This window comes from Hippopotamus amphibius, chromosome 16 (assembly GCF_030028045.1).
Source record: "Hippopotamus amphibius kiboko isolate mHipAmp2 chromosome 16, mHipAmp2.hap2, whole genome shotgun sequence".
Taxonomy (NCBI): Eukaryota; Metazoa; Chordata; class Mammalia; order Artiodactyla; family Hippopotamidae; genus Hippopotamus; species Hippopotamus amphibius.
Window position 1 is genome coordinate 60,164,213 of NC_080201.1, and position 27,213 is coordinate 60,191,425.

General features: G+C 42.5%; 1 protein-coding gene across 2 annotated transcripts; it reads right to left on the minus strand.

Moving 5' to 3' along the window:
- Positions 1–364: 364 nt before the first annotated feature.
- Positions 365–27,120, minus strand: LOC130838411 (sialic acid-binding Ig-like lectin 5). Of its 2 annotated transcripts, XM_057711467.1 has the most exons (9): positions 27,084–27,120; positions 26,634–27,005; positions 26,136–26,414; positions 25,831–25,878; positions 24,842–25,096; positions 24,472–24,756; positions 24,161–24,260; positions 23,252–23,333; positions 607–863 (listed from the first exon to the last, which is right to left on the minus strand). In XM_057711467.1, the coding sequence occupies exons 1-9, from the start codon at positions 27,118–27,120 to the stop codon at positions 672–674; spliced, it is 1,650 nt and encodes a 549-aa protein (XP_057567450.1). In that variant the 3' UTR covers positions 607–671. The 2 variants fall into 2 exon arrangements, with proteins under 2 accessions (XP_057567451.1, XP_057567450.1); XM_057711468.1 differs by lacking the exon at positions 23,252–23,333 and having other exon boundaries at positions 365–863.
- Between the last annotated feature and the right edge of the window lie 93 nt (positions 27,121–27,213).

Genomic DNA, 27,213 nt, shown 5'->3' on the forward strand with positions numbered 1-27,213 from the left:
CCTCTTCTTTCCTGGCCAGGACTCAGCCAATGAAAAGCCACAGACTCTTTGTTTACTCCATCCCCACACTTCATCTGCCCCTCTATAAAGGCGTTCTTCTTCCCTTACTGTATTGGAACCGGCCCATGCCTCCTGCCTGTGCCTCGCCATGGTCGCAGACCCCGAGGTGCAATTCTGAGCTAATGCCGAAAAAACCCACCTTTTCTGGAGAAATAGCTGGGCATCTATTTGTTTCAGGTCAACACGAGTCACCCCCAGTCTCAGAAGAACTTGCCAAGATGACCTTTCTGTTCAAGGAAGAGAAACCAGCAGACGCTAAGCACACGACACATGACAGGACTCTGTTGGTTGATTTTTATGTGCTCTTTCTTTAATGATCACCCAGCTTTGAGGTAGGACACATGATCTCCAATTTACAGAATGGAAAACTGAGACACAGAGAGATGACGTAAATTGCTTGCTAACGATGCCTTAGGAAGTGCTGGAACCTGCATTTGAGCCCAAGTCTCTCTAATTCCAGCACCTGCCTGCTTTCTGCTCTACTTGGGGACACATACAGTAGTTAATGTTAATGTTGCCACAAAGGCTTCATTAACTAGTCCCTGGCTTCTCCTTTTCCCCACACAGGCTGTGATTCCTTCAGCCAGGACCGAGCTCTAGGCGAGTCCCAATTAGCTTGTTTTGATCTCTGAGTACTCGCTGGTGCTGGTGGCCTCCTGGTCTGCAGGCTCCCAAGACTTCGACCCATGAAAGCTGAGGGAGGCGTAATGGAGCTCCTGCTGCTCCTCTGAGGGCAGGGCATCCTCCGCAGGGGATGACGTCTGGTCTGGGGGACCGTCTGGGGAGGGCTTTTGCCTGGGACCCTGAGTAAAGGGGAGAAAAGGGAGTCAGAGAAGGTGTAAAGCAGGCATGACCCCCAAGGGAAAGTTGGGCTAATGGGACAGGTATTCATTCATCCTCTTATTCCACAAATGTTTCCTATGAACTCAAACATTCACACATTCATTTACAATTTTGTAATATTGAGACTGATTAGGCCATATCGAGGGATTATGAATCATATTTAACCTTTGAAAAAACCCAGTATGAATGATACTCTCATATCCCCATTTTCAGGTAGGTAAACTGAGGCAGGGAGCAGTAAGTAGCTTGCCAAAGGTCACTCATATACTAAATGGCAGAGCCAGGACTCTAACCCAGGTCTGCTGTGTTATTGGCAGTGTCTCCTGTGCCAATTCCTGGGAGAGGGACCAGGTGGACTGTGTGAGAAAACCTAGACTCTGACCTCAGGCAGCTTACAGTCTGCTCAGAGGACTGGATTAGGGACAAGTAAACAAAGGAAATTTCTAACTTCAATGTGTGTTATGAGATAGCTTATGGAGAAACCAGAAAAGAGAAGGCAATTCTGGATTCTGGGCTTGGGTCCCATAAAACGAAAATGAAAATAAAGCAAGGACTTCCCTGGTGGCACAGTGGTTAAGAATCCGCCTGCCAATGCAGGGGACTTGGGTTCGAGCCCTGGTCCGGGATGATCCCACATGCCTCAGAGCAACAAAGTCCGTGAGTCAAAACTACTGAGCCTGTGCTCTAGAGCCCGCAAGCCACAACCATTGAGCCTGAGTGCCACAACTACGGAAGCCCGCACGCCTAGAGTCCGTTCTCTGCAACAAGAGAAGCCACCGCAATGAGCAGCCTGCACACCACAATGAAGAGTAGACCACGCTCGCCACAACTAGAGAAAGCCTGTGCGCAGCAATGAAGACTCAATGCAGCCAATAGATAAATTTATAAAGAAAGAAAAAGGAAAGAAAGAAAGAAAGAAAGAAAGAAAGAAAGCAAGCAAGCAAGCAAGCAAGCAAGCAGGACCCAAGTCTCCCAGCAGAGATGGTACCTAGACACTGGTAAGCCATTCCCTTTTGTCTCTCAAGTCTGCCCACACCCCTACACCATCATGCTACAGAAGAGTGTGTTGAAAGCAACACTAGCCTTCAAATAGTAGCTCAGAAAGAAAAAAAAAAATTCCAGGTTAGGAAAAAATGGTTTCACGACCTCAGAAAAGAATAGAGTACCTAGACAGAACTGCCCTTATGAGGCATGAGCAAGATGAAATGAAAAGGCCAAGCAGCTAGGTGTAATGACCTTACTGCAGGCAAAGAGGGAGAAATAGGAATGTGTGTCCATTAATAGCCTTATCATATATTAAAAAGGGCTTAAATTGATCACCATAAGACAAGATGCAGCTCAGATTAACAAACAGGAGAAAGCAATATGCATATTCTTTCATTCAATACCACTTTGCTGCATGCTGGCTATGAGTTAGGTGCCATTCTTGCAAATGAGGACATAAGAGGAACTGAGACAGCCCAAAATACCTGCCTTCATGCAGTTCCTTATTAGAGGGGGGGAATATTAGGTAACAATTGTAAGCAATTTCCCCCATGACCTTGGCAAATTTCTAAGCACTGCTTGTAACAACCCAATGAAACAGGTACTACCATATTGACTATCTCATTTCCAGAAAATAAAGAAACAGAGAGGTTAACTAACTTGTCCAAGGTCACACAGCTTGGAAGGAGTTGGATCTGGGATTTGAACACAGGAAGTTGAATTCCAGGGACTATGCAGCTCATTGCTTTACTATTCTGCCTACAGTACCAATGCTACAGAAAGACTGAGAGTAAAATGATGGGGAAAACAAAGCTCTCTCTGTCACAGTTACTGTCAAGAATTCACACATGCCACTCCATCTATTCACCAAGATCCAACAATAGAAGAACTACAGATGGAACTACAGGATGATGAAATTTTATAAATCAGTCAAGTGATTAATTAATCAATCGATCACACCGAGGCCCTGGGGAGAAGTAAAAGGCTAATTTGAACAAATGGGGCCAGGGAGGTGATATAATACAGCCCAGGGCTGGGGAAGCTGGCTTGTTGATGAGAGGATAGGTTCCCTCAAATGTGCTTCGATTCTGCTCCTTTCTTTCCTCTCCTCTTGCCTTGGGACAATCACTGCCTGCAGTATTCACACAGCGTGGACAGGAGGACAGGGATATGCAGGCAGCCAGAGATGAGTGCTGGATAGGCACTGAAGTTTCCCCTGGGGAAAGAGAAGGCGAGTAGAGATGGAGCCTCGCTGGCTTTTGGGATTCTGGACAGCATTTTCTGCTTTCCAAACTCCGGAGTCTGGTGGATCAAAATCCACGGAGAGTCCCTGTCCAAAGCTCCTTCTCCCTGAGGGTCGGAAGGCAAAGGGGTGACTTAAGCTGCTTTCTTGGGGGGACAGGAAGTGGGAATGATTGGCAGTGGTTTTGGTGCCTGGGGACACTCCACCCTGGGGCTGGTCCCCATCACTCTTTTCAGCTGACACAAACCAGCACCTGCCCTTCACCTTCAGCCAATCAATACTCCAGAGTGGCTCACATCCCCGGGGAATGTGCCCTCTCAGTTCACAGGACTAGACACCTGTGGAGTATAAATGTGCCAGAACAAAAACAAACCAGTGGAACCTGGGAACCTCACGTACCTCCAAAGCACAAGTATTAGAAGACTTTGATCAAGAGTGTAAACTAAGAATGCTGAATGCACTAAGAGAAGTAACTGATGATATTACCATCATGAAAGCAAGAGTAAGAAATTAGCTACATCAATCAATAACTATGTAATATCTTTGTATGGTGACATGTTGTAACTAGACATCATGGTGATCATTTTGAAACACACAGAAATATCAAATCACTGTGTTATGTAATGGGAACTAACATGGTATTGCAGGTCAATTATACTTTAAAAATGAACAAAGAAGCAAACTCATAAAAAAAGAGATCAGATTTGTGGTTACCAGAGGCGGGAGGCAGGGGTAGGGGGAATTGGATGAAGGTGGTCAAAAGATACCCCCTTCCAGTTATAATATAAATAAGTACTAGAGATGTAATGTACAACATGATAATTATAATTAACACTACTATGTGTTATATATGAAAGTTATAGGAAGTTTTTTGTTTTTTTTTAAATAAATTTATTTATTTATGTATTTATTTATTTATTGGCTGTGTTGGGTTTTTGTTGCTGCACACAGGCTTTCTCTCGTTGCGAAGAGCAGAAGCTACTCTTTGTTGCAGTGCATGGGCTCCACATTGCTGTGGCTTCTTTTGTTGAGAAAGAAAGGGCTCTAGGTACACGGGCTTCAGTAGTTCGGGCTCACGGGCTCTAGAGCAGAGGCTCAATAGTTGTGGCACACGGGCTTATTTGCTCCGCAGCATGTGGAATCTTCCTGGAGCAGGGATCGAACCTATGTCCCCTGCATTGGCAGGCAGATTCTAACCTCTGTGCCATCTAGGAAGTCCCTATGAAAGTTATTAACAGAGTAAATCCTAAGGGTTCTCATCACAAGGAAAAAAAGTTTTTTCTATTTCTTTACTTTTGTATCTATATGAGATGATGGATGTTCACTTATTGTGCTAATCATTTCATGATATGTGTAAGTCCAATCATTATTCGGTACACCTTAAACTTATACAGTGCTGCATGTCAACTATATCTCCAAAATGGGAGGAAAAAAAGAAATTATATACACCAGAAATTATGTACATAGAATGTAAAACAAGAAGTTATGTAATCATGTAAATTATGTAAGAAGGAAATGTGTATGCAGTTCTGTAAAAAGTGGAAATATTATGTGTGAAAAAGAGAATAGGAAGAACCCAGTGGTGGGGTGAAGAATAGAATGGATACAATTGAAGGCACATCAGTGAGCTGGAAGGGCCTCTGACATCTCCCCTAGAAGGAAGTAGGGAAGGATGAAGTACAAAACACATGAAAAGAAAAGCTGGGACATCCCTGGTGGTCAAGTGAGTAAGACTTCGTGCTCCCAATGCAGGGGACCCAGGTTTGATCCCGGGTTGGGGAACTATATCCTGCATGCTGCAGCTAAGAGTCTGCATGCCACAAGTAAGAAGCCCACATGCTGCAGTGAAGAGACTGCATTTCGCAACACAGATCCCGAGTACCACAACTAAGACCTGCCACATCCAAAATAAATAAATATTCTTTTAAGAAAATAAAGGAGAATTTACAATAGATGGAAGATAGAAATAGAAAATCTCAACATTCAGATTATACTAATCCCCAAATGATATGTTTTTGTTTTCTTGTTTTGTTTTGTTTTGTTTTGTTTTTTGGCCACGCCACATAGCCTATGGAATCTTAGTTCCCCAAACAGGGATTGAACCCTTGGCCCCTACATTGGAAGCAGCATGGAGTCTTAACCACTAGACTACTGGGGAATCTCCAATAGTCCCCCAAATGAGATAAAAAGGAAATTAAAAGAGGAAGAAATATCTGGACAAAAATAGGGGAGATAAAATTACCAGAATTAAAGAAAAAATGAACCAATTCAGTTCAAAGGACCCCATAAATACAAGAAAAAGGACAAGGAAAAGCCCACATCCAAATAATGCATCTTAAGAATATCAAAACCAAGGAGAAACACATTAACCTTTCCAGGGAGAATGAGTGGATTACCTACCAATGTGCGAGACCTAAGATTTCTAACAGCGATACTGGGTATAATAAATAGTGAATAAAGTGTTCAAAGCATCGAAGGGAAATCACCTTGATCCAGAAATTGATATCCTGCCAAATGAAACTCAACTGTAGGGACATAAAACTATTTTTACACACAAGTCTTAATACAGGAAAACCCAAATCGAAAACACTTTGAGAGGAAGAATTCAAACAAAAATAACAAAACTAAGAAAGCACACACAAAAAATATAGGATACAAAGGTGATCAGGGACTTCTCTGGTGGAGCAGTTGTTAACAATCCGCCTGCCAATGCAGGGGACACGCGTTTGATCCCTGGGATGGGAGGATCCCACATGCCGTGGAGCAACTAAGTCCATGCGCCACAACCTCTGAGCCCACGTGCCACAACTACAGAAGCCTGCATGCCTAGGGTCCGTGCTCCGCAACAAGAGAAGCCACCGCAATGAGAAACCCACACACCACAACAAAGAGTAGCCCCTGTTTGCCGCAACTAGAGAAAGCCTGTGAACAGCAACAAAGACCTAATGCAGATGAAACAAAATAAAATAAAATAAAATAAAATAGCTGATCAAATACCTCAGTAACATGTGTACCTGTATATATTTTTTTAAAAAACTAGAGAATAGAAAAATGTTGTGTGTTCCTAATTACCCAGAATGAAAACTGGAGATCTAGAAAAAGAACCAACATTGCAGTAGAAGGTGGATGGGGAGAGACCAGAAGATATAAAAGCACTCAAGTTCTTTTTGTTAGGTGCAAGACAGAGATATTAAATCTTTCAGTAAGAAAAGAGACAATGAAATGTTGAAAAAATAAAACCAAGCAAAAGGAGAAGGTAAAATAATACTAAGAAACCCGCTTATATCAATAACCACAATAAATAGAAAGAGAGTGAACTCAACAGAGGATGTCAAATTGGATTTGTAAAAACCTAGTTATATACTATTTCAAAGAATCACTGCTAAAGCATAAATAAAATATTTGCGGGGGGAAGCGGTGTACAGGGAGAGGAAAGGATGGAAAATTATCAGGCATCTAACTGACCAATGACAAATTGGTGTATCTATTTTAAGATCTAACCAGATAGACTTTAAAACAAAAAGTACCAGCAGGGACAGAGACAATTACTACGTGTGATTAAATGTAATAAAATGTTCAATTCACTGAGAAGATATAAGATACAGTTTTAATTTGAAAAACACATCAACCATAAGAAATATATTTGCTAGAACTCCAAGGAAAAATTGAGAAGTAAACTATCATAAGATTTCAAATATTGATAGGTCAGGAAAACCTATTAGTACAGATTTTAATTTGAACAATACAATTAACACACTGGCCTATTGCTCTTACCTGGAATTTATCAAATAGAAAAAATATTTTTTTCTTAAGTATATAACAAATATTTACAAACATTCATCACATACCAGGCCACTGATCAAGTCTCAAGAAATGTAAAAACATAGGCATCATGAAAATCATGTAGTCTGCACAAAACTCAATTTAGTTAGAATTTAAGGATGGAAAGATGTTTTAAAATCCACGTACATTTGGAATTTTTTTTAAATCCTGATAATTTAAGATTCCAAAAAGAAATCACAATAGGGTTTTAGCAATATTTAGAACTGAAGATATTAAAATAACATTTCAAAATATGTGGAATGAAATTAAAGTGGTGTTTTGAGAAAAATTTATGGGAAAATACTTTTATAATGAAAAAAGAGTGCTATATATTAATAAGCTAAGTATCCAGCTTAAAAACATAGTGAAAGAACATTGGAATAAATGAAAGCAGGTCAAAGGGGGGTGCTAAGGAAATGAGAATAAAAATAAAGAAAATGGAAAGCAAAGATACAGTGAGAAATCAACAGTGCCCAAGGTTGGGTTTTATAAACTAATAAAAGAATTGGCAAGTGATTACCAAGAATTGTCTAGGGAAAAAAAACAAAAAACAAAAGAGAGGCTTCCCTGGTGGCCCAGTGGTTAATACTCTGCACACCCAACACAGGGGTTGCGGGTTTGATCCCTGATTGGGAAACTAAGATCCCCCAGGCCACGCTGGCATGACCAAAAAAAAAAAAGTTACAAAAAAACTGATGTCAGGAATACAAAAGGGTAAGTAATTCTAATTAAAATAAACAGTATGCAATTAACAGAATACTACCCATAACCTTTTGTCAAAAAATTATAAAACTTAGGTTAAATGAACAAATTTTTAGGAAAAAAAGCTCACTAACAGACACATAAAATGACTGAAGTAAAAACCTGCAGGCCCAGGTGGTTATGTGAGTGGCATTTATTAATCATTCAAGAAACAGATCATTTCAATTTTATACACTCTCTTTCAGATAATAGAAAAAATGTGAATATTCTTTAATTCCTCATTATTATCTTGATACACAAAGAAGCAAATAACAAGGGGAGAAAGCAATACAAGCAGCCCATTTTACTCTTGCATACAGATGCAAAAGTGCTCAGCAAAAAACTAGCAAACTGAATCTACTAGGGCGTTTATAAAAAAAAAAACCCAACACACACAGACTGTGAACAATTTTCGACTTTTCTCAGGAATGCTAGAGTAGTTTCATGTTAGAAAATATTTAACTGGGACTTCCCTGGGGGCACAGTGGCTAAGAATCTGCCTGCTAATGCAGGGGACACGGGTTTGAACTCTGATCTGGAAAGATTCCACATGCTTCAGAGCCACTAAGCCCGTGTGCCACAACTACTGAGCCTGTGCTTCAGAGCCCTCAAGCCACAACTACTGAGCCAGTGTGTCACAACTACTGAAGCCTGTGAGCCTAGAGCCTCTTCTCTAGAGAGAAGCCATGGCAATGAGAAGCCCATGCACTGCAATGAAGACCCAATTCAGCCATAAAATAAATAAATAAATTAATTAATTAATCGATTATTTTTAGAAAAGAAAATCTTTACCTGTTTCATTCACCATTGGTAAGAGGTTACAAATGAAAATCCTATCACTAGATGTATTTGAAAAGCTCAACTGAGATGTATGATGAAAACTTAGGGAAGATCAAGATGGCAGAGTAGGAGGACATGTGCTCACTCCCTCTTGCAAGAGCACTAGAATTACAACTAACTGCTGAACAATCGTTGACAGAAAGACACTGGAACTCACCAAGAAAGACACCCCACATACAGAGACAAAGGAGAAGCCACAATGATATGGTAGGAGGGGCGCAACCACGTTAAAATAAAATCCCATAAATGCTGGGCGGGTGACTCACAATCTGGAGAACAGTTATACTGCAGAAGTCCACCCACTAAAGTGAGCATTCTGAGCCCCACGTCAGGCTTCCCAACCTGGGAGTCCAGCAACGGGAGGAGGAATCCCCAGAGAATCAGACTTTGAAAGCCAGTGCAATTTGATTGCAGGACCTCCACAGGCCTGGGGGAAACAGAGACTCCACTCTTGGAGGGCACACAAAAAATTGTGCTCACCAGGAACCAGGGGGAAGAAGCAGTGACCCTATAGGAGACTGAAACAGACCTACCTGCTGGTGTTGGAAGGTTGCCTGTAGAGGTGGGGGGAAGCTGTGGCTCACCAAGGAGACAGGGACACTGGCAGCAGGGGTTCTGGGATGTGCTCATTGGCGTTAGCCCTCCCAGCGACCACCATTAGCCCCACCAAAGAGCCTGTAAGCTTCAGTGCTAGGTAGCCTCACGCCAAACAACCAAAAAGGTGGTAACACAGCCCCACCCATTGGCAGACAAGCAGATTAAAGTTTTACTGAGCTCCGCCCACCCAGCCCTACCCACTATCAGTCCCTCCCATCAGGAAGCACCTACAAACCTCCTAGGTAGCTTCCTCCACAAGAGGGCAGACAGCAGTATCAAGAAGTATCAGCAGTATTTCGTCTTGTGGATCTGAAAATCACAGCCACAGAAAGATAGAGAAAATGAGAAGGCAAAAGACTTTGTACCAGATGAAGGGACAAGATAAAACACCAGAGAAACAACTAAATGAAGAGGAGATAGGCACCCTTCCAGAAAAAGAATTCAGAATAATGATGGTGAAGATGATCCAGGACTTTGAAAAAAGATTGGATGCAAAGATCAAAAAGTTGCAAGAAAAGTTTACCAAAGACCTAGAAGAATTAAAGAACAAACAGAGATATGCAACACAATAACTGAAATGAAAAATACACTGGAAGGAACCAATAGCAGAGTAACTGAGGCAGAAGGGCGAATAAGTGACCTGGAAGACAGAATGGTGATAATCACTGATGTGAAAAAGAATAAAGAAAAAAGAATGAAAAGAACTGAACACAGCCTAAGAGACCTCTGGGACAATGTCAAACGCACCAACATTTGCATTATAGGGGTCCCAGAAGGAGAAGAGAGAGAGACAGGACCTGAGAAAATATTGGAAGAGATTATAGTTGGAAACTTCCCTAACATGGGAAAGGAAATAGCTACCCAAGTCCAGGAAGCGCAGAGAGTCCCAGGCAGGATAAACCCAAGGAGAAACACGCCAAGACATATAGTAGTCTGTAGAGAACCACAGAGGACACAGAGGACAATGACTTGGAGTAACAATCCAGAGAGCACATGACTGGCTACATGGCCGCAAGCAGTTCTGAAAGCAGAACTAGTCTCAAGGAAAACCAATTGAGATAAAGCAGTCACATAGCCTGACAGCTCCAGCTCCAAGTTAAAGATTAACTATCTCCCCTAGTAGTCATAAAAAACCAGGTGTTCTACTTTATCCCTAATTGAAGCATATGCCTTGTAATGTCCATTACTGTGACTAATAATCCAGAATGCTAGAATGCTTATGATCTTTCTCAATAAACACGCTATGGGAAACAGAGCTCGGGACTCTTGCCTGGCTTGGTCTTGAGTCCCCTGATCCCATGCTTTCCTAAACTCTTGTGTAAATTTTCTTAATTCTGTCGTGCCACTCACATTCAGGTTCATTCGTGTGAATGAGATCTCCACAACTGGTGCCCCAACAGGGACCTGAAGTGAAAGGAGTTGCCTGAGTGACTCGTTAGAGACAAAAGACCAGTGGAACCCAAAAAACAGAGGGACTTTCCAGAAGACAGAGAAGTAAGTTCCTTTTTGGGGATTCTCGTCAGGGTTATATCATGGGTCAGCAATCTTCTGCTCATATTCATGATAAATATGTAGAATTGTTACAAACACTTTTACAAAGCTCTGGAGTAAAAGTGAAAAGGAGGAGCTTTGGAGAGCTGTTTTCTCTAGTCAGACAGCACTGCTATTGGTTTCCAGTGGGTGGCACTTTACAAATGAGACAATGGAAACAAGTAGTACAAGAACTTAAGAGAGCTTATAGGAGCAGAGAGCATATTCCTCTCTCCATTTGGTCTCTCTGTAACCGTATTTCCTTAGCTTTACAACCATTACAATCTCCATCTGTCACAGATTCAGAGGGAGAAGAAGAAAACGGAACCAGAGAAGCTATTCTTCTCTCCCCTGGCCCTATTACAGAGGATGAGGAACGATATGTTTATGAAAATGAAAAGGAAGAAAGGGAAAAGAGTCCTTTATTGGCAATGCCTGCCTTAGATTATGGAACACAAACTAGTAAGAAAGGGACCAATAGAGAAAAAACAGATTTAGAGGGTGCTACAGCCCCTTTTGGGGACAGTAGTCTATTTCTGGATTTGAATAATCCTAAAAGTTCTATTGTCTCGCCACTTGAGGGTTCAGGAATACAGAAAGGAATTTGCCATGCCCAACTAGAAGGGGATTTGGAGGCTTACTTATACCCTTGTGCTTTTCCAGTGACTGTTACTCCAGTAGCTCCTAATCAGCAATTCCCTCAAGGGGCTTATCAATATGATCATGCCCCATCCCTTTCAAGACATTAAAAGAATTAAAACAGGCATGTATGGCTTATGGAACCAATTCCCCCCACACCATAGGGCTAATGCAAGGTTTATCTCAACCAGAAAGACTCATACCATGGGACTGGGACCAACTAGCCCGTACTGATCTAACATGAGCAGAATTTTTACAATTTAAAACTTGGTGAGTAGATGAAGTGTCTCAGCAAGGAGCTAGGAATAATGCTCAAAATCCACCAATTTCAATTACAACCGAACAGTTGATGGGGACAGGAAATTGGCAAAGTGTACCAGCCCAATTACAATATTCTGATCAGGCTATAATACAAGTACAGATATGCTGCGTGAAAGCCTGGGAAAAGATTGCACCCCTAGGTGCAATGAACCTTATGTTGAATTTATAGCTCGTTTAAAAGATGTACTCCATAAGACTGTTTCTCAACCCGGGCTACATGATTTGTTACTACAAATGTTGGCATATGATAACACTAATTCAGAAGGTCAAAAGGCTTTAGGCCATATAAAAGGACAGGCTCTTGAAGAATATTTACAAGCATGTCAAGATGTGGAATCAGATAGTTATAAAATGCAAATGTTGGCTGAGGCCATCCATGGAGCGAACATACAGAAAAAACCCCCTTAAGGAACAACCTGTTTCAATTGTGGGAAATCAGGACACATAAAAAAGGAACATCATGCTAAACCTCAGAATAAAGTTTCTGTAGGTCAAAGTATACCCGGAGCTCCCAGTATATGCCCTAGATGCAATAAAGGAAAGCACTGGGCGAACCAATGTCATTCTAAATTTCATCTTAATAGTCAAGCCCTAAACCAGCCGGGAAACGGGAACCGGGGCCCAGCCCGGGGCCCCTATCGAAACAAAACGGGTCTTCAGTTCCCGGCCGGGGTTCCAACATCCAACGAATCTCTGACCTCTATCCAGCCACTTCAGGTAGTGCAGCCCTAGATCTTCCTGCCGTTCAAATCTGTTACTCGTGCCAGCCAATGGCATTATGAAAGTTCACACTGGAATATATGGTCCTATTCCAAAAGGATATGTGGGTTTATTAATGGGCAGAAGCAATCTTATGATGCAAGGAGTATTTGTGCATACTGGTTTTATAGACTCTGATTTTACAGGGGAGATATTAGTCATGATGAGTGCTAGTCGGCAATATCAAATTATAGCAGGAGACTGGGTTGCACAGTTGTTATTGCTACCTTATTATGCTGTCAACTGCTCTTTGGTCAGGAGAGAAGGGGGTTTTGGTAGCACAGGAAAACAAATTTTCTGGCAAACATGCATAAACGATCAAAGGCCTGAGATGGAACTGTCTATTAATAATAAAAAAATTAAGGGTCTTGTTGATACAGGGGCCAATGTTACTAGTATTGCCCGACATTACTGGCCTTGTTCATGGCCTATTAAGGATATCCCTTTAGTCTTTGCTGGCATCGGCACTATGACACACACATCAAAGTACGCAGATCTATACTGTTTTAGGTCCTGATAATCAAATAGCTACTTTACAACCTTACATAGCCGATAGAGCTGTTAATCTATGGGGACGGGACCTGCTGCAACAATGAAAAACATGTGTAAACATATCTTCTATGAGTACAGCTATTAACAAAATAGAAATACAAGATTTTAAAAATCCAAACTTATTCTAGCGGTCACTGCTGAAAGTCCAGTTGCACTTCCCTTAACATGGTTAACAAGCAAACCTGTTTGGGTGGAGCAGTGGTCACTCGCTGCAGAAAAACTGGATGCGCTTAAACAATTAGTTCAAGAACAACTTCAAGCAGGTCGTATCGAACCTTCTACTAGCCCTTGGAATTCTCCAGTCTTTGTAATAAAGAAAAAATCAGGGAAATGGAGAATGCTAATGGATTTAAGAAAAATTAATGCTGTAATTCAACCAATGGGATCGTTACAACCATGGCTTCCTTCTCCCGCTATGATTCCAAAAGACTGGTCTCTATTATTATTGATTTGAAGGGCTGCTTTTTCACTATCGCATTACAACCACAGGACAGTATTAAACTTGCCTTCACTATTCCTTCAATTAACAACCACAAACCTGCAGGATGATATCAGTGGAAAGTATTACCCCAAGAAATGTTAAACAGTCCTACTCTTTGTCAACGTTTTATTAATCAGCCACTGCAGTTGTTAAGACAGCTGTTTCCTAATGCTTATATAATTCATTATATGGATGATTTGTTATTTGCAACTCCCAATAAAGAAGAATTAACCCTCCTCATTGCTGCAGCTCAACAAGAGCTATTAAAATACGGTTTGGAGATAGCCAAAGACAAAATTCAGACTGAATCTCCATGCCACTGCTTGGGAGCTATTATAAATTGTAACATCATAACTCCACAAAAGGTTCAAATTCGTGCCAACTCTCTCAATACCTTAAATGATTTTCAGAAATTATTAGGAGATATTAATTGGCTACGCCCTGTATTGGGAATACCAACCTATGCTCTTTCTAATCTTTTTGATATTCTGAGAGGTGACCCTGCGCTACATAATCCCGGAAAACTCACTCCCGCTGCGCAAAGGGAATGGAAGGGATACAACAGCGTATTCATCAAGCCCAGCTTGAACGCGTTGATTTAAATAAACCTACTCAACTTTTGATTTTTCCTTCTTTACATTCTCCAACTGGTATATTAATTCAGGAAGAGGCCAGCACTGAATGGATCTTTCTTCCTCACAAAGTTAATAAACAGCTACAGCTTTATCTAGATAAAATGGGACAATTGATTCACAAAGGAAGAATTTGCCTCCAGCAGTTAGCCGGCCAAGACCTGCATGTTATTATAGTACCTTTCACAAACGCTCAAATTAACAAAGCTTTACAAACTAATATTGAATGGCAAATTGGGCTCTCGGATTATGTAAATGTTCTTGATAATCATTTTCCCCATAGCAAATTATTTCAATTCTTAAAAACCACTAATTGGATTTTACCTCACATTGTTGCTAAAAATCCTATTATAGAAGACTTTACTTTCTTTACTGACTGGAACAGTAATGGCAAAGCAGGATATACAGGACCTCTCACTAAAGTATGGGACACTTTTCAAACATCCGCACAAAAGGCTGAATTAATGGCGATGATATCATTATTAACAGACTTTTCTGCCTCCTTTAATATAGTTTCTAATTCACAATAAGTTGTTTATACGGTGCAAACCATTGAAACCGCTGAACTTAATTCCTCTTCCTCTATTTTTCAACTATTAACTCAATTACAGAAAACTCTTCATCAACGAACTTTTCCATTGTTTATTACTCATATGCGAGCTCATTCAAAATTGCCCGGACCACTATCTCAGGGTAATCATAATATTGATCAGTTGCTTATTGCTAATGTTCAACTAAAAGAAGCAACAGAATTTCATTGATTAACTCATATTAATGCCAAAGGCCTTAAAGAACACTTTGGAATTTCCTGTCGCCAGAGTCAGATGATTATAAGACATTGTCCATCCTGTCAGGTGGTCAGTGTTCCCTCTTGGCCTAGTGGTACTAACCCCAGAGGGCAAGCTCCAAACCAATTATGGCAGATGGATGTTACTCACAGCCCTTCCTTTGGTTGTTTGGGATATGTGCATGTTACTATTGATACCTGTTCTCATTTTATTATGGCCTCTGCTTTATCTGGTGAAAAAACATCTCATGTTTGTTCTCATTTACTAGCCTGTTTCATGGTCATGGACCTTTCACAACAAATAAAAACAGATAATGGTCCTGCTTATACCTCTAATTCGTTCAAAAAATTCTGTGATAAATGGCATATATAACATTTCACTGGCATTCCATATAATCCAACAGGCCAGGCAATTGTTGAAAGAGCTCACTTAACATTAAAACAAATGCTAGATAAACAAAAAGGGGGACATGGGTTTCCTATAACACCTGAAGTTTGTTTGAATAAAGCTTTGCTTACACTTAATCATTTAAATTTTTGGACTGAAGAGAATAAATCAGCAATAGAAAGACATTGGGAAAACGAGATACCTGAATCTCCTCTCATGCAGCCAATTTGGTGGCATGATACAACTACAGACTTATGGAAAAGGGGTTGGGTCAAAACGTGGGGTAGAGGTTTTGCTTGTGTCTCCACAGAAAGTGGAGAAATACTGTGGCTCCCTGCAAAACGACTGAAACCCAGAAATGAACCAGAAACAGGTGAGAATCGACATAGATCCACCACTAGAGGAAAGAATGGCAAAGCTGAATACACGACCTTCAATAATCATCACCAACACAACTCAAAAAATTCCTCCCATGACATGGGGAGTGATAAAGAAGACCTCGCATGAAGCTGACAAGGTACTGGAGGGATTGCGTGTGCCAAAAACGTTGGCTAACATGTTTCTAGCTCTGCTTGCTGTCGTTAATACTACGGTGGGAATAGTATATGGTGAAACAAATTTCTCTTACTGGGCTTATGCTCCACATCCTCCACTAAACAAACTAATTACTTGGTATGACGGAGAGCCTCTTGTTTATATTAATGACTCAAATTGGCTTCCTGGGCCATATGATCCTAGGGGACCTATGATGCCGAATGAGGAGGGCTATATCATTTTTAAGTATACTGTAGGAGCAGATAACATCCCTATTTGTTTTGGACATGAGAATCACTGTCTTAAAGTGGCATATCAAGGCTGGCTATCTACCATTAAGACTAATAACACTAATCCTACTCAGTTATTCTTATTGTCAAGTTTTAGCTTTAAAGACACCAGGATCATTAGTAACACCATGCCTCCAGACATGCCCATATGCCAGCAAAAAAGGGTATCATCTATTTCCAATTGGATCAGTTGGGATAAATGTAGGGGAATAAAGGTCAAGTGCTTCTTAATATTTCCCAAGGAAACATCATTGATTGGAGCCCTAGGGGTTCAGCTCGATGCCACGGTTCCCCATATGATTTAAGATGGAAAACGCATAAGCATGGTACTATTATCTCAACTGAGGCATCTGGAGATATTATATACTGGCATGGATCAGGACTGTCTCCTCCGAGCCCATACTTTTCTCATGGTCCAATTCATAACCAAACAGGGAAATTAATGGCCTCTCTTCATGAAATATATGCTTGGAAAGGAAACTATACTAGAAACTTGGTCAATAATGATACTGTGCTCCCCTTTACAATTCATGAAACACATTACATACAAGCTTGTGTAAAATTCCCTTACCTACTAATGAAAGGACGTACTAACTTCGATGCTTATGAATTATTGTTGAATTGTGTTAATTGTACCTTTTATACTTGCTTAAATTCCAGCATATTATTTAATCATAATGCCGAATCAATTTATATACTCAAAGCCTTCCCAGGAATTTGACTGCCAGTTCAAATGAAATGATTCTGGCAAGAGTATCCTAATCTTTACTTCTTGCAGGAAATAATTTTAAAAAATGCTATATAGAACCAAACTTTTCATTGGAACCTTAGTTGCTGTTACAATAGGTCTAATAGCAATAATTGCCAAAGCAGCAACTGCAGGTGTAGCTTTACATCAGACTAGCCAAGCTATGGAGTTTGTGCAGCAATGGCCTACTGATTCCAAGATGCTATGGTCCATTCAGAATCAAATTGACAATAAATAGCTTCTGAGGTAGCTGATTTACAACAAGCTGTAATTATGATAGGAGATGAGATTTTCAGTCTTCAGAAACAACTACATCTTCACTGTGATTGGAATATTACTTAATTCTGTGTTACTCCTTATCCTTATAATTCTTCAAAATTCAATTGGAACAAAGTACGCCAACATTTGCTAAATCAAGGAAACATGACTTATGAATTAATGTTATGACATAATGTGGAAGTCCTTGCCACAGCAATCAGAGAAGAAAAAGAAATAAAAGGAATCCAAATTGGAAAAGAAGAAGTCAAACTGTCACTGTTCACAGATGACATGATACTATACATAGAAAATCCTAAGGATGCTGCCAGAAAACCATTTGAGCTAATCAATGAATTTGGTAAATTTGCAGCATACAAAATTAACACACAGAAATCTCTTGCATTTCTATACACTAACAACGAAAGATCAGAAAGAGAAATTAAGGAAACAATCCCATTCACCATTGCAATAAAAAGAATAAAATACCTAGGAATAAACCTAACCAAGGACGTAAAAGACCTCTACTCAGAAAACTATAAGACACTAATGGAAGAAATCAAAGATGACACAAACAGATGGAGAGACATACCATGTGCTTGGATTGGAAGAATCAACATTGGGAAAATGACTATGTTACCCAAAGCAATTTACCCATTCAATGCAATCCCTATCAAATCACCAATGGCATTTTTCACAGAATTAGAAAAAGAAATTTTATGATTTGTATGGAAACACAAAAGACCGCGAATAGCCAAAGCAATCTTGAGAAGGAAAGACTGAGTTGGTGGAATCAGGCTTCCTGACTTCAGGCTATACTACAAGGCTACAGTGATCAAAACAGTGTGGTACTGGCACAAAAACAGAAATATACATCAATGGAACAGGATAGAAAGCCCAGAGGTAAACTATGGTCAACTAATCTATGACAACAGAGGCAAGGATATACAATGGAGAAAAGGCAGTCTCTTCAAGAAGTGGTGCTGGGAATATTGGACAGCTACATGTAAAAGAATGAAATTAGAACACTCCTTAACACCATACACAAAAATAAACTCCAAATGGATTAAAGCCCTAAATGTAAGGCCAGACACTATAAAACTCCTAGAGGAAAACATAGGAAGAACACTCTTCGACGTAAATAACAGCAAGATCTTTTTTGATCCACCCCTTAGAGTAAAGGAAATAAAAACAAAAATAAATAAGTGGGACCTAACGAAACTTCAAAGCTTCTGCACAGCAAAGGAAACTATAAGCAAGATGAAAAGACAACCCTCAGAATGGGAGAAAATATTTGCAAATGAATCAACCGACAAAGGATTAATCTCCAAAATACATAAACAGTTCATCCAGCCCAATATCAAAAAAATAAGCAACCCAATCAAAAAATGGACAGAAGACCTAAATAGGCATTTCTCCAAAGAAGACACACACATGGCTAAGAGGCACATGAAAAGCTACTCAACATCACTATTAGAGAAATGAAAATCAAAACGACAATGAGGTATCACCTCACACCAGTTAGAATGGGCATCATCAGAAAACCTACAAACAGCAAATGCTGGAGAGGATGTGGAGAAAAGGGAACATTTTTGCATTGTTGGTGGGAATGTAAATTGATACAGCCACTAAGGAGAACAGTATGGAGGTTCATTGCAAAACTAAATGGAGTTACCATATGACTGAGCAATCCCACTGCTGGGCATATACCCAGAGAACACCATAATTCAAAAAGACACATTCACATCAATGTTCACTGCAGCACTATTTACAATAGCCAGGACATGGAAGCAACCTAAATGTCCATCAACAGATGAATGGATAAAAAAGATGTGGTACATATATACAATGGAATATCACTCAGCTATAAGAAGAAATGAAACTGGGACATCTGTAGAGACATGGATGGACCTGGAGACTGTCATACACAGTGAAGTGAGTCAGAAAGAGAAAAACAAATACCGTATATTAACACATATATGCGGAATACAGAAAAATGGTACAAATCAACTGGTTTGCAAGGCAGAAATAGAGACACAGATGTAGAGAACAAACATATGAACACCAAGTTGGGAAGGCCGGGAGAGTTGGGGGGGAATGAATTGGGAGATTTGGATACCATAAATTGTACACTCTAAAGATATGCAGTTTAATGTCTGTTAACTGTATCTCAATAAAAGTTCTTAAAAAAACCAAACAAACAGAAAAAGAAACTTAGTTATTTAGTGATAGAAAACAACTTCCTTACCCTGATGGAGGTATGAAGGTTAGGCTATCTATACTAAAAACTAACAAACAAACAACAACAAAAACTTACAACAAAAACCAACTGAAATGGGTTGGTTAAAATTAAATGGAATATTGGGTGCGTTTCCTTCAAAACCAGTATTAATAAAGGATACCAATAATCACCACATCTATTCAGGTTTGGAATCTTAGCCAGGATATTAAGAAAAGAAGAAAGAAGGAAATGCTTATTAATTAGGATCAAAGGGAAGAAATAAGCTGTTCTTATTTTGCAGATAATATGATCATTGAATTTGAAATCCTCAAAGATTCTGAGTGACACCCAAGACCAACCTGTAATATTTTCTAGATTGAAAAGGATCTATTAAAAATATTTCCATGTTGGGACTTCCCTGGCAGTCCAGTGGTTATAACTCTGCCCTTCCATTGCAGGGGGAACAGGTTTGATCCCTAGTCAGGGAACTGAGATCCCTCATGTCATGCCTCGTGATGCGGCCAAAAAATAAAAAAGCAAAGAAACAAAAAACAACTTCCATGATTATATACAAATTATTAGAACTAACAGGAGAGCTTAGCAAGTTGGGAGAATATAAAATCAATCAAATAACTCACTACATTTCACTCACTGCTGCACCCACTGAGAGAATAAAGATAATTCCCGGCACCCAGACAGATGACACCCCAGTAGAGGTAGGTGTCATTGGGAAGAGATACACATTTGTAGTGAAAACCCTAGAGGAACCCAGCAGAGGACTTCCACCCCATCAACATCAAAAGGAAAAGGAGAAGCTCTGTGTGGACAAATGGTGGGGAATTGAAAGGTAACTAGCTAATGTTCAAATAACCTGCAGTCACGTCCTGCCCACGATCTGAAGTGTCACATGGACTTCTGCTGCCACAGGAAGTCATCTGAGGGTGCTCACTTCCCCATCATTTGTTCAGGGGAGGGAGTCATTTGTTCAAATCTGAAACCTCTCAGAAGGAAAATATGAAGGTGAGTCAAAAATTATCCGCACTCTGGCTGTAGAAAGAGTGGGGATAATTTTTGACTCACCCTCGCACATCTGCTGAGGTGCAGGACGCTAGGTGTTTCTTCTTCAGGGCCTGAAGCCCAAAAGGACCAGTTGAATCTTGAAGGAAATGACATTGCATGTGTATCAAATTCAGCTGCTTTGATTCAGCAGCCATGACAGTGAAAACAAGGATATTACATATTTTTCAGATGGTTATCTTGAACTTGGGAAAAGAATGCTTCAGCAAGCTTATGAATAAGATCTAAGAATTTTCCAGCTACCAAAGCAGCAAGATTCTAAATGACACCCAAGACCAGCTTGTGATTTTTTAAATTACGAAAGACAACCTCATATGTTTTTTAAAATTGTTTTTCATTCTGCATACCAGCAATGAGCAATCACAAAATGCACTTTTAAAAAGATAGCATTTACAGCAGTAACAATAACTAGTGTGTAGGAAGAAAAAGAGCAAAAGATGACCAAGACCTTACTGGGAAGGAATTCTCCATCTTTCTGGAAAACATTTTTTAAAGACTTAAATGAACACAGGTATGTTTTTGTAGATTGGAAGACTTGAATTCACAAAAAAGTACACTCTTCCTGAACTGATCTATAGATTCAAAGTAATTCCAACCAAAACTCTAACAGGAGTATTTTGGGGACCTTAACAAATGGATTCTCACATTTAAATAGAACAACAAAGGGCCAAGAATAACCAAGGCAACTTTGGAAGAAGATTCAGGAGAAGGTCTTGCTGTATGAGATACCAGGACTTATATTTGAGTTCATAGATTCTATTGACGGTGACACGGTTCTGACTCAGGGACAATAAAATTGGCCATTGGAATCGAAGAAGTCACAGAAAGAGGCCCACCCAGGTTTGGGATTTTGATGTATAGTAAAAATGGCATGGCAGTTCAACAGGGGACAGAGAGAAGGACTATTCTATACATGAAGGAGGTACATACACAGGTAAACACTGCACACCACACACACAAATCAACTCCCAGTAGATGAAGTCTTTAAAGGTCAAAAGGAAAACATAAAACTTTTAGTTGAAACTATACTTGAATCTCCTGGTAATCCTAAGAGTTTCTTAAATGAGACCCAAAAGGCACTCAGTAGAAAAGAGAAGATTGGTGAATATGCTTATATTACAATTAAGAACTTACCATCATCAGAGGTCACCTTTAAAAAAGTGAAGATAAGCTACACACTGGGAGAAGATATTTACCATGTATATAACCAAAAAGAAAATTAAAAGTATAGAAATGTTTAAAGCTCTTCAACAAATTTAATAAGAGGTCAAACATCCAGTAGGGAAGTGAGCCATAGATGTAACCAGGCATTTTATAGAGAAGATGTTCATGTGCTACTGAAGACTTAGAGAGATGTTCATTGTCATTGGTAACCAAGGAAATGCACATCAACGCCACAGTGAGATCAGGAGATGATCAAAAAAAAATTGAGAAAACCAAGTGTTGCAGAGAGAGATGGATAACAGAATAGTAGATAACAGAATCTGATAGGCACAGATAGGAGAATAACTGAATGCAGTTGATTTGGAAAAGCATTTGTCATGAACTTGTAAATGTGAACGTTACTTACCCTATGACCTAGGAATTACATCTTAAGAAATGCTAAAGAAAAACTCTTGCGTGTGAATACAGTGAGACAGGAGTAAGAATGCTCCTAATAACAACACCTGGAAACAACTCAAATGTCCATCAATATCAGCTTAGATAATAGAGGTAATCATAAAATGAATTATTATACAATGGGGAACTGCTACTTTGTGTCAAAATGTGAATGACTCTTTGTGACATGATGTTGCATCTACAAAGTGAATGTAGAGAAGAGTACATGGAAAAGTGACAGCCCTTTGTAGGTTCAGAAGCAATTAAACGACACAGTGTATATTTTTGGTAAACATATATGTGATCCCACCAGCAACAAGAGTCAGAGCAGAGGCTACTGAGGAAAGATCAGGGAGCAACACGGGTAGATGAAAGTGATCATCGATGTTTGAAGTCTTAGGTTGGACGGTAGGTTTACACTTGCTTATATTATAAATACCAGTGAGGAAGTAAAAGTGAACACTGCTTGTTTCATTGGTAACAGCTTGGTCATGAACAAAGCATTTTGGATAATTCCATTTAGGGCAACACAGGCCCAATTTTGGAAAAAGGAAGAGGGTTCGCGCTGGACTGGGACAGAGTGAGAGAAAATTACAGCCCCTGCCCCCTCGGGGACTTTACAAATATGATAAGAGGGTGGAGATGGGTGAATGCAGTGATATTGTGTGATGTGACCCTCAGCACAGGGATGGACACAGAGCTCAGGGGACATAGAGAAGGGAGGGATGGACACTGACAGGGAAGAGAGGACAAAGTTTTCCCAGAGTAAGAGATGTTGATATTGAAGCTAGAAGGAGGAGGCAAGCTGGTCTGGTCGATATGGGGAAAGAAGGGCATTTCAGGTAGAAGGAACTGTGCATTCAAAGCCTCCAAGTCACAAGGGAGTAGATCTCTATGGAGGCAGAAAGAAGGCCAGTGTAGCTGGATCCTAGGCTAGGACCAGGGGCTGGAGCAGCCATCAGGGAGATCTCAGGAAGGACTTCATATATGACACAAAGGATTATGACTTGATTCTCTAAGCAATGGTTGCCAACAACAGCTTTGAGACTCCAGAATGGCTGGAAGCTACTGGTTTGAAGGAGATGGTTCTAGCAGCCTGTATCCGGCAAAGAGGTGAGGTGGGCTTAGTGATCAGCAGAGGACCATTGGGTCTGGGAGATGAAGAGGAAGAACACAAGGGAAGGCAACTCCCAGGTGTCTGCCTGGGGGACCAGGGAGGAGCAGGAAATGCTGAGGAGCTCAGTCTGGACCCACCGACTGCACATGCCCAGGGCTTCCACTGCAGAATCAGATGACTGCATCACTCACCCAGGAAACGGTACCCATGACAGGGTCTTCGTCGTCCACATGCTCTTGTCTGCTGGCTGCCTGCTTTCTGCGGGCTTTCACTCTAGAAAAAATTAGTGTACGGCAGCCAGGACGGCTTGGGCAAAGGTGGGCAAGCTGCCCCCCACTTCCCGGTAAGACAACTTGGACACGGAGGCCTTCTTGACATGCAAGTGAGTGCTTCATCCTCTTGGATGACCAGGACCTTGGCCAAGACTGAATGTCCATCACTGAAGACCCCACTTACACATGAAACACGTACATGAATGCTATTATTATTGGCACATGATAGCCAAAAAGTGGAAATAACCAAAGTATCCATCAATAGATGAGCAGATGACTAGAAATGTGGTCCATTCATACAAGGGAACATCATTTGGAAATAAAAAGGAATGACGTACTGACCCATGCCACAACATGCATGAAGCTTGAAAACATCACGCTAAGTGAAAGAAGTCAGTCACAAGGGACCACATATTTTATGATTCCACTTATATGACATGTTCAGAATACACAACTCTAGAGAGACAGAAAGCAGAAGAGTGGTGGCCCAGGGCAGGGGGTGGAGCAGATGGGATGACAAGGGGTGTGGTTTCCTTTTGGTTTCTTTCTCATTTTGGGCTAACAGAAAAGTTCTGCCAAAATCATGGTGATGGACACACATCTCGGAACAGACTAAAAGCCAATGAATTGTACCGCTTAAATGCATGGGAATTATAACTCACTAAAGCTGTCACCCATCCCCACCAAAACACAAAACAAAACAAAACAAAACCAAAAAGATCCTCTCTGGATCTAGTCTACTCAGCTCTGCATTTCTGGGATTAAGTGACCTCTCTCTGGACTCCCTACCACACACCTCCCTCTACCTCCCCAACAACACAGGCTTACATGCAAAAGAAGATAAGGCACAAACACAGTGACAGCAGGGCCATGCCACCAGCGCCTCCAAGAGCCCCAGGAACCACTCCATTCAGGGATGCCGGTTTCCCTGCAGAGAAGAGGCCTGTGAGATGACCTCACTCCCAAGATTCAGTCTTGGGCCTTCCCACCTCCTTGCAGAACTTGCTGGAGAGCCTCTTCAGGTCCCTGTCCTAGCATTCACCTTCTGTCCAGGCTCCAGCCCCTCTCCCACCCAGCATCACCTTCTAGGATCTTAACTCCTTTCCCCCTAAGCCTCTGCCCCCAACCAGCCCTCTGACCTGGCAGCAGCAGGACAGTGGCGCTCTGGGCCCCGTGAATATTCCGGGCTTCACAGGTGAGTCTGAGGCCAGAGCGGAGCCCCCCAGTGAGGCTCAGGGAGCTGTTGGCCCAGGGCTCAGAGGAGCTGGAGGTGACCTTGAAGGAGGCATTGCTGAAATGCTCCTCCAGCAGCCCCTCCCCCAGCTGCCAACGTAGTGAGGGGGCCGGCTGTGCTTGGGAGGAGCAGCTGCACTGCAGACCCTCGTCCTGCTGGGAGCAGGAAGGTCCCAGCAGCTGTGGGGGGTCTGCAGGGAGGGAGCAGAAGGGTCAGCAGTAACTCTTCCGTGCCCTGGAATCAGGTGTCCTTCCCCAAGGGGTACCCACACTCACAGACCACAGAGAGGCTCAGGGAGGTATATTGGGAGCCCAAAGGGTTCTGAGCTTGGCAGGTGAATTCTCTTTCTGCAGCTCCTAAGCCTGGCAGCTCCAGGATCCCCGTGTTGGAGATGGGGGTGGGGTTCAGGGCTTGGGACCCTCGGAACCAGCTCAGCTGTGCAGGGGGGTTGCTGTCAGCAACACAGAGCAGCTGCAGAGCCTGACCCTCCGAGATGAGAAGGGACGAGGTGTTTTGCAGAATCTTGACGGCTTTGGGGAAAATGCGGCAAGTTAGCTGCGGGAGGCTGAGGTCTCATTCCTCCCGCCTTCACAGGATCTAGTTGGCTTCTCCTCCCCTGGCCCACAGGCTTGGTTCAGTGTGGGTTCCAAGGCTAGACCTTCATACCCTAAGGAGGTAGACCCATGGTGTCTGGGCCTCAGATCTTCAGGGGAGTTTCATGTCTCAATGGGACATGCCTGGGCTGTTTGGTGGAAAGAGAACAGAGAGCCTCCAGGCTTGGGAAACTGATTCAGTGAAGGAGCAGGAACCAGGACTAAGGAGGCTTTTGTGGAGGAAAACCACAGGGCAGAACCATGGTAATGTGAACAGACCTTTGAACGGAGTGTGTGAGAGTGTATATGTGTGTGGGGTGTGTGTGTGTGTGTGTCAATGTGCTTGTGCGTGTATGTGTCTATATGTGTGTGTGCATATGTGTAGCTGCGTGTGTGTATGTGCATTTCTGTACGTGTCTGTGTGTATGTGTATAGGTGTGAGGGGGATGTGTGTGTGTGTGTGCATACATGTACGTGTGTGTAAGCATATGTATATATGTGTGTTGCATGTCTGTGTGGACCAGGGCATGGGCGGTGGGGGAGGGAAGGTGGTGATTTATATCCTTGCTCTTCCCATATCTCATCACATTCAAGCCCTAATCCCCACCTCTCTGCTTGCAGGGGGTCCCAGGAACAGGACCCAGCCCTGGAGAGGAGAGGTCCTTCCCTACCTGTGATGTTTCTGAAGGAGATGCTGATGGTGAGGTTCCACGGAGCATCTGGGATAGAAAGATATGGCCTTGCTTCAAGGTGAGGCGTGGGATGGAAATGGACCCAGCACCCAAGGAAGGAAACCAGGAAGGGGGATGGCTGTGCATGGCCAGTCCCCACCTAGGCTCCCAAGGCTCAGATCCATGAAAGAGTGAACTGGCTCTTCTTCTCTCCTGGAGTTTACACAAACACACACACACATACACACAAACACACACACACACACAGCACTGCCCTCAGGGACCCAGCTCCCCTCCTCACTCACAGGAGACATTGAGTCGGATGGTTCTCTCCGTGGTCACCTGAGCTCCTTGGAGTTCCACACGACAGGTGAGGTTGGTGCCATGGTCCCGGGGCCTCGGGGTGAGGGTGAGCACCGAGGAGTGCAGGGTTTCTGGGTCCATGATGTCAAGGGCATCCCCCGCCCAGGAGAACACAAGAGGTTGTCCCCCATCAGAGACTAGTGATGGGCAGCAGGTCAGCTTTGTGGGGCGGCCGGACTCCAGAGGCTCCAAAAAGTGGATGCTGGGATTCTCTGCTGGCGCTGAGGAGGAGAGAGGGAGATGCCTGGGTGCCCAGGGTGGGGGCTCAGAGTGTGACCCTGAGAGGGACCAGGCCTCAAAGCCAGAGCTGACCGCAAGTCCGATGTCTCTTCTGGACCGCTAACCCTAAGACCTGGAGCAGGGAGTGGGCCTATGTGCTTTTCCTCTTCTAACACTGGCTCTCCATGTCCCAGGGTCCCCTCCAGGGCCCCCTGCCATACCTGTCACCTGCAAATTCAGCTTCTTATCTCTGTAACTGTGTTTCACATGAGTTCCCCTCTCCACTCGGAAGAAGTAGACCCCTTTGTCACTCATCCTGGCGTCTCTGATGCTCAGGGAGCAGTTGTTCTTCCAGGGGTCCCCGAGGAGGCGGAATCGACCCCGGGTCTCTGGCTTCACTCGTCTGTTTGGGTTGTTTGTGGCCACAGGTTCAGTGTTTACGTTGTCCCCTTCCCGGAACCAATAGATGTAGAGTTGGCCAGAGGCATACCAGGGGTAGGAGAAGGAGCAGGGCACGTGGACGCCCCCGCACGCCTGCACCGTCACTGATTCCTGCACGCGGAGCTCGAACCCTCGCTCCTCCTGCAGGGACCCTGGGGGGACACAGAGGCTCAGCGGCAGCTCCAGCCCCTCCCCCACCCGTGCCGCCCCTCCCCCCTCGGCCCACTCACCCCCCCACAGCAGGGCCAGCAGCAGCAGGGGCACCATGTCCGCATCCGCCAGCGCAGAGCCCGGGTCAGGGTCCCTCCGTCGGGGAGGGAAGCGCCCCGACTGTGGGGAGGGACGGAGGAAGCCCAACAG

Excerpts from the sequence above, each read along its gene's own strand:
- LOC130838411 (XM_057711467.1), bottom strand. The coding sequence starts at position 27,120 with ATGGTGCCCCTGCTGCTGCTGGCCCTGCTGTGGGGGG. Across the intron at positions 25,879-26,135 it reads CATCCGACTCAATGTCTCCT|ATGCTCCGTGGAACCTCACC; the intron begins GTGAGTGAGGAG and ends TTTCTATCCCAG. Across the intron at positions 23,334-24,160 it reads TGCCTTATCTTCTTTTGCAT|AGTGAAAGCCCGCAGAAAGC; the intron begins GTAAGCCTGTGT and ends AATTTTTTCTAG.